This window comes from Tauraco erythrolophus, chromosome 18 (assembly GCF_009769465.1).
Source record: "Tauraco erythrolophus isolate bTauEry1 chromosome 18, bTauEry1.pri, whole genome shotgun sequence".
Classification (NCBI taxonomy): Eukaryota; Metazoa; Chordata; class Aves; order Musophagiformes; family Musophagidae; genus Tauraco; species Tauraco erythrolophus.
In genome coordinates this window covers 14,919,839-14,927,217 of record NC_141482.1, presented here as the reverse complement: position 1 = coordinate 14,927,217, position 7,379 = coordinate 14,919,839, and the positions used below count along the sequence as shown (strand labels likewise).

Below are 7,379 nucleotides of genomic sequence, written 5' to 3'. Positions count from 1 at the left end.
AACAGAGGAAGACATGCATTGAACCTTTCTGCTAGCTTAGAAAGGGACTGTGTTTAGCATTTGGTTTTGTTTCATGGAAGGAAGATAACATTTTTGCTTGGACTCTAAAGGCACAGTTGGAGTCCTTGTCACTCTGTCTTCTCTTTAGTAGATTTCGTGTTCTGGGACATAGCTCTGCATAAGAGTATTCAAACTCTCTCTGAAAATATATGCTTTCTACTCTCTGTGCAGGGCTCAGTATCCACACATCCCTTCCCTTAGCAGAAGCAATGATGAGGGCTGTTCAGCAAGTTTGTAGAGGGTGTAGCCAGAGCTAAGGGCCCTTCTTGCATTACTGGCTGCCATAAAGAACTTTGTCCTAGGGCTAAAGGGCTGTTAGTCTCACAGGACTGGGAAGGAAGAGTGAGAGAAGGAGGCTGGGACTTGGGATAACCAAGAACTGTGCATCCAATTTCAATATCCAGTATTTGTGCATCCAAAGGAGGGCTGCAAAGCTGGTGAAGGGTCTGGAGCACCAGTCTTAACAGGAGCTGCTGAGGGAAGTGGGGTTGTTCAGCCTGGGGAAAAGGAGGCTGAGGGGAGACCTTATTGCTCTCTACAACTACCTGAAAGGAGGTTGTAGTAAGGTGGGGGTCAGTCTCTTCTCCCAAGTAACGAGCAATAGGACAAGAGGAAACAGCCTCAAATTGTGCCAAGAGAGTTTTAGTGGATATTAGGAAAAATTTCTTCACCAAAAAGGTTGTCAAGCATTGGAACAGGCTGCCCAGGGAAGTGGTGGAGTCACCATCTCTGGAGGTATTTAAAAGCCATGTAGACGTGGTGCTTGGGGACATGATTTAGTGGGGGACTTGGCAGTGTTAGATCAACAGTTAGCCTCAATGATCTTCAAGGTCTCTTCCAACCTAAACGATTCGATAATTCTACCATCCCATCGTCAAGCTTAAATTGGAGCTAGATGGGAAAGAGAGGATGATTCCCCTCGCTCTGGCAAGGGGCAGGGGCTACCGTGGCCCTGTGCCCAGGCAGCACATCCCAGGCTGCTTCAGTGCGGCCCCGTCCCCCTCCCCACGCCACCCGCTGTGCCGACCCTCCCCAGCTCCCCCGGGTCGCAGTGGGGCTGCTCCCGCCGGAGGTACCGGCCTGCCCGAGCCTGGCTGATGCAAGGAGAGACTTTGCCAGCAGAGGGAACTGCAGACCAGATAATCTCTCCTGCCGCTCTTAAACACGCACCGAACCCCGTAGCTGGCCGAGTCTCTCTCCTGCCTGGGAGAGAGATGTTTCAGGCACCTCGGCCAGTGCTCTCGACAAACGTTCTGCTGGTTGGTTTGGTTGTTGAGGGCTGTGTGTGTTACGGGGGCTGCTAAAGAAATCCATTCAAACGGGAAACCAGTTGAAAACTCTCTGCTTGCTGTGTTAAAAAAAAAAAAATAAAAATCCTGCAAATCCTTATACCTATCTTCTTGCTGCCACCTAGTGAAGGGGAAAAAGTATGGCTGAGTGACATAAGCAGAGCAAAACCTATCCCAGAGGCTTGTACTTGTTAAACAAACTCTTACTTCGAATAAACTGCTTCGAAATAACCTTCAAAGAAGCACGAAGATCTGCCCCTTCCCTGCTGGAAGTCTCCTTCGGAAAGCACTCTGCTAGGTCCTTGAAAGGACAGTACTGATGGAGGCCTTACTTCATCACCACTGGTGTCTGAAGAGCAGCACAATATTGACTTTTTTGTCACACCGAAACTGTTTGGGCAGCTCTCATAAGCTGTACAAATTGTGTCGGTCTTTGCAGGATCAGACTGTAAAAGAAGCTTTCACTTTCTTTTATATTATTCTTAATACGTAATGAGTATAGCCGCTATGGCAGGGAGGATCATAAACATGGACTCTTTACCCACCCTCTTAATATCTCAGGCAGGTTTTGTAATCAGAATTGAACTCCTTGTTAGTACCTGAGTGAGCTTCACGTAGGCCTGAGAACAGAAGTCTTATACCCAAAGTCCTGTGCCTTAGCTGTAAGAACTTTTTTCCCTAAAACACAAACGATATGTTCCTGCGTGGCTCAGGGATGTTTTGAGAGGAAAGCCTCAGCTGTGTGATCGACACGTGATAGACAAGAAGTCAGCAGAAACACTAACACTTCAGCAGCTCTGGTTCTTCTTACACTCCCGTCACGCTTCCAAGCGACAGCCGTGACCTCCAGCTAGTCCAGACCTACCTGTTTGGCCAGACTGACCTCTGCCTGCTTTGCCCTGCCTTGAGTTTCTGTCCTCTGCCTACCCACCGCTTCCAAATAGCCAGGAGGAGGGTTGTACTTACAGGGCGGGTGCCCAAAACGCGGGGGGTGGGATTACAGCCCCAGACCCACGAGCGCCCGCGGGTCTTCCTGTGCGTCCCTCGAGTGCTTTCTGATCTTCTGGCGCTTTGCCTCCCTGTGCCTCGATGACGAGGAGGGGCGGTGGGTGCCCGGCGGACTCCGGGGCTCCGGAGGAGGTGGTCGGTAGGTGTCAGCACGGGACCGCCGCACCGGCCACCGATCCCGCCCGCCGCGCAGCCCCGCAGCCGGGCAGGGCACCGGGCCATCGGGGGAGGCTGCCCGACCCCTCCATCCTAACACAAATCAAGCAAACCGAGCATACTGGTCTCTCTTAGACCTCCTCCCTTCTGATCTTTCCAAGAGATTTTGGGTTGTTCTACTTCTATCATCCAAATCTGGCTGATAGGGATGAAGATGCATTTCTCGTGGTTGCCTCCTCCTCTTTTCCGATGGGAAAAAATCCATTCGTGAACTGGTCTCTCAGTCAAAAAGGCTGTTATCCAGCAAAACAACTTAAGTTTTTTAACGAATGTAGCAGTCTTTGCAACTAATTCTCTTACACATTTTGATAATAGGTCCACCCCAAACCCTGAGGTCTTTTACCTACATGTGACAGGTAACGTGTAGCTCTGAGTGAAGGTTTGTGCTTCGGAGCTTAGTCCTATCTCATTCCAGCCCTCCAGGCATTCAGACAGCAGGCACTGACAGTGTAAGATGCATTGTTTGATTCAGCTGCATGGCTTTAAAACTAAAACTGAAATTGAAAAAAATATGTGATTATTTTGATCCTTTTCTCCCTCTCTTCACATCAAAACTGAAATAAACTGTACTCAAGCTCTTCCTGCAGTGACAGGTGCTATAACCTCCAAATTCTTTTTTTTTTTTTCCCCAGAAAGATGAGAGCAGTCCCAAGCTGCAGCTGGGAGCTATAGTCCTGAAATAGCCCCAGCAGCAAATACTGGTCAGTGCAGCCCTGGCAGCCTGTGCTGCTTGTGGTTGGGTGCCGCACACCATGAAGCAGCGAGTGTTTCTCTCTGTAGGCAGTTTTGCCCTGTTAAACTAACAGAAACCCCTTCAATTTATGGAGGCAGACACGGCAAATGCAGGAATCAAAACATTGACGCTGTCTATTTAATTTATAAAATGTGACTTGAAAAAGCCTCACTAAAGGCATGGGTGCTGCCTTGAGGAACTTACAATAACTGTTATATTTGCAGTGATAATAGTCTGCTATTAATTATTAAATATTCATATCAAGTTCTGAATATGTAAAACAGTAGAAGGAAAAATCCCACTTTAAAGCTGGCAAATACTCTACAGTATCTGATAAATTTATTTCCTATTGCATATGTCCATTATTCCTCAAAGCACTTGGAAGAGATTTTATTTTCTGCAATGTTCTTCCATATGAGTCACTCCCTTCTGCTATTTTTTTTCTTGCTTTTTTGTTGGTCTAGTCTGTGATGTCAAAACTCAAATCAGACGTTTCTGTTTCTCAGTTTTCAGTAAGAAACCAGGTTGAATAGTTTCAAAGATGCATATTCACAGCTGAAATTTGAGGGAGAAGTCCAAAACAAATTCTTCCTTGTGCACTTTTTGGTAGCACATTAAATCTGGTTGGATTTCAGATTCATACCAGCTCCGAATGATTTCTCTCAGCTGTGTATTTTGGAATTACATATAAAGCAGCAAATCCTTCTGTTCTCCTGCATTTGATATACCTCTCAAGCCAGTGATAATACTCTAGTACCTCCTTCCATTTGTCTGTTATCGCTTGGAGCGTGGGACTGATTGCAGAGATGATCAGAAGTCATGCTGTGCTCACCTGTATTTGAAAGTCACCATGAATATATACAGTGATCTGTCCCAGGAGTAGTTGAGCGGTCTGATTCTTGTAAAACAATTAAGAGACTAAAACCAGTAATCAGTCTTCATGGTTTGATGAGCCCAATAAAGGTAGCAAAAAAAGAGACAGGACGATATTGTAACACGTTCAGAAACCAGAGGTGAGGTAAGAGAAGATCAGTGAAAAGTATGATGGTCAAACCTCATGCACACTCTGACGGCCAGGCTTGGACAGCAGCTACATTTACGTGCTCCACTACTCTGAAACACAGAAACACAATCTTCCAGACTTACACAGAGGTGAACAGCCTCATTGGAGGCAGCAGCTCTGCAACCATGGGTGAGGGTGCATGTGTCACTGCAGATCTCGGCACTCTTGCCTCTGATGTGGAGAAGGAAGAGAGACAAGCTTGTCATTTCACGTTAGCACACTGCATAAAGGGAGGTGATGGGAAGAGGACAAGCTAACTAAGCTTTGTAGAGGGCCTGATAAAAACAAAAACACGCTCTGGAAAAGCCTCATGTCACCTTAACACCCAAGTTATTTACTGCAGCAAATAACCTACCAGGTATATCTGCATCAACTGGTTGCATCTGCCCATAGGCAATATCCACCTGCTCACATCTGTATGTCACTACATGGGATTCATTCCATCCTTCCTAAGCAGACACTTAAGAGGTCTGGACCAGGCACATGTCATGTTTGGAGAAAACCTGATATGCCCTTATGCTATCTTTACACCAAAACTCAGTACCTTGAAGCACTCAGAAGCCTAGAAGAAAAAAAACGAGACGGAGACTTCTTTCTGTTGCAATCAAATATTAAGCACTAACATCTCAGTGCAGGAATACCGGACAAAGCACCCTGATTATCCTTCTCTATGTAGCTCTCACCTTTGCCATGGCTGCCTTGGATTATGCTTGGGATTTCTCCATGGGAAAGACACTCCACCAGTCATGGCAAGGATTCCCCCCCAGCGATGAGTTTTCACATACTGCAGGCTGTTACGAGGAGCAATTTGCTTCCTTTCTGAGCTTAGCACTCACTTACTGGTACCCACAACTGGGAGGGACAGAGAGTCCCTTCAGAGCTGGACTGAGTCACCAAGGGTCAGATTTATTTTCCTGGCACATGGAAGGGAGGAGCCAAGTGAGTCTGTGAAGAAAATGGAAACAGACGGGGCCTTTGCCTCGGAAATCTCTCTGCACAACAGGTGCCGCCCTTGTCATCCCCACCTAAATCAAAACTACCTGATCAGCAAGCCATGCCCACAGCTGTCAAGACCTTGCATGCCTTTGCCTCCCATCACAACGCGTACCACCAGTGGTTCACGGACCCATGTCAGGAGGGAGGAAGAGTGTTCACTTCTCCAGTTTTCCCCAAGAATGACACCAGAAAAGTCTCCAGAAAAGATTCGGGTTGCCTAATCAATTCATTTGCTTGGGGGCTAACACGGGCTAAAGCAAGAGGCAGTCTGGAGCATCAGCTTAACCATCGCCTTTTCTCAGCAATTTTAGAACGGAAAATGAGCAAATTGGCAGGCCTGGAGCTCAGTGCTGTCACCTTCTAAGAGCTGAACCCGCTCTCAGGTTTACAAAGAATTCAGACACTGCGAGCCAGAGACCGGACTAGGAAGTCACGATGCTTTCCCGGCCCTTCCAGCATCCAGGGGCAGCTCCGATGGAGCAGAAGCAGCAGCCTTGCTGCCGCGCCGTTCCTGCCGGCAGTTCCTCCTCCGCCGCCTCGTCCCAGCCAGCAAATACCAGTTCTGGGAGCGCAACAGTGATCCGTGTCGGTTCCCGCTCACTTTTCCGAGCCGTTTTGTCCCGCCGCTCCTAAGCCAGCGTCTCCTTTCATCCCCGGGTGCCCGCCGAGGGGTATCCGCTGCCCCGTCGGACCCCGGCAGCCCTCCGCCGGGGCGCATCTCGTCTCCCCGAAAAGGCGGGGAGCGGCGGGGCCGCGGTGGCGGGGCGAGGGGAGAGGGAAGCCGGTCACGAAAGGAAGGAAGGGCCGGTCACGAAGGGAAGGGCCGGTCACGAAGGGAAGAAGGACCGGCCCCGCTCCCCGTCCCGCCCGCCGCCGCGGGCGCTGCCCGCCGCCGCGGCCCCGCTGATTGGGCGGCGGGGGAATCCCGGCGGGCCCCTCTCCGCGATAAAAGCGGCGGCGGGGCCGGCGTGGGGCTCACTGCCCGCCCCCAGGAGCGGCGGGGCCAGCGCATCCTCCTGTTCCTCAGCGCCGAGGCAGCGGCGGCGGCGGAGCGCGGCTGCCCCCTCCCCGCCAAGGCCATGGCCGAGCTCAAGTCGCTGGGCGGCGAGGCGGCGTACCTGGCGCTGGCCCCGGGCTACGGCCCGTCGGCTTTCGCCTACGGGGCCGTGCGCGGCGGCGCCGAGAGCCCGCGGGGGACCTACCCGGGGGGCGGCGGGGCGGACTTCCACCCCGGGGCGCTGGGCAAGTCGGCGGAGAGCAGCGGCGAGCAGAGCGGCGACGAGGAGGACGGCTTCGAGGCCGCGGTGAAGGGCGGCGCGGCGTTCGAGCGGGAGGGCAAGCTGAAGGGGGCAGCCCTGGGCAAGAAGCCGAAGGAGCAGCGCTCGCTGCGGCTCAGCATCAACGCGCGGGAGCGGCGGCGGATGCACGACCTGAACGACGCCCTGGACGGGCTGCGCTCCGTCATCCCCTACGCCCACAGCCCCTCGGTGCGGAAACTCTCCAAAATCGCCACCCTGCTCCTGGCCAAGAACTACATCCTCATGCAGGCGCAGGCGCTGGAGGAGATGCGGCGGCTGGTGGCCTACCTGAACCAGGGCCAGGCGCTGAGCGCCCCGCTGCCCGCCACCCTCAACCCCTTCGGACAGTCGGCCGTCTACCCCTTCGGCAGCGCGGCCGTGCCCGGCTGCCCCGAGAAATGCACTGCCTTCACAGGAGCCGCCTCGGCCCTCTGCAAACACTGTAATGACAAGCCTTGACTTCTGGCTTCTTTGGGCTTTTTGGTTTGGTTTTGTTTGGTTTTGGTTTTTTTTTTTTTCTGTGCACTTTTCTTTCCACTACCATCAGCCCTGGCTTCCTACCATCAGCTAAGTCTGGGTTTTCTTTTGTTTGCTTCTCTTAAATACTCCCCTCCCCGCACCCCATTTGGAAATATTTGGCAGTTCACGCGGACCCCAAAACCACCCACTTGCAACTTTGTTTAGTTACCCCCCACATGCAGCTTCATCTGTAGAGT

At 51.6% G+C, this 7,379-nt stretch overlaps 1 protein-coding gene across 1 annotated transcript; it reads left to right on the top strand.

Annotated features, from left to right (window-relative positions):
• Positions 1–6,444: 6,444 nt before the first annotated feature.
• BHLHE23 (basic helix-loop-helix family member e23) lies at positions 6,445–7,122 on the top strand. The gene has a single exon (XM_086623036.1). The coding sequence runs from the start codon at positions 6,445–6,447 to the stop codon at positions 7,120–7,122; it is 678 nt and encodes a 225-aa protein (XP_086479162.1).
• The last annotated feature ends 257 nt before the right edge of the window (positions 7,123–7,379 follow it).

Excerpts from the sequence above, each read along its gene's own strand:
- BHLHE23 (XM_086623036.1), top strand. The coding sequence starts at position 6,445 with ATGGCCGAGCTCAAGTCGCTGGGCGGCGAGGCGGCGTACCTGGCGCTG.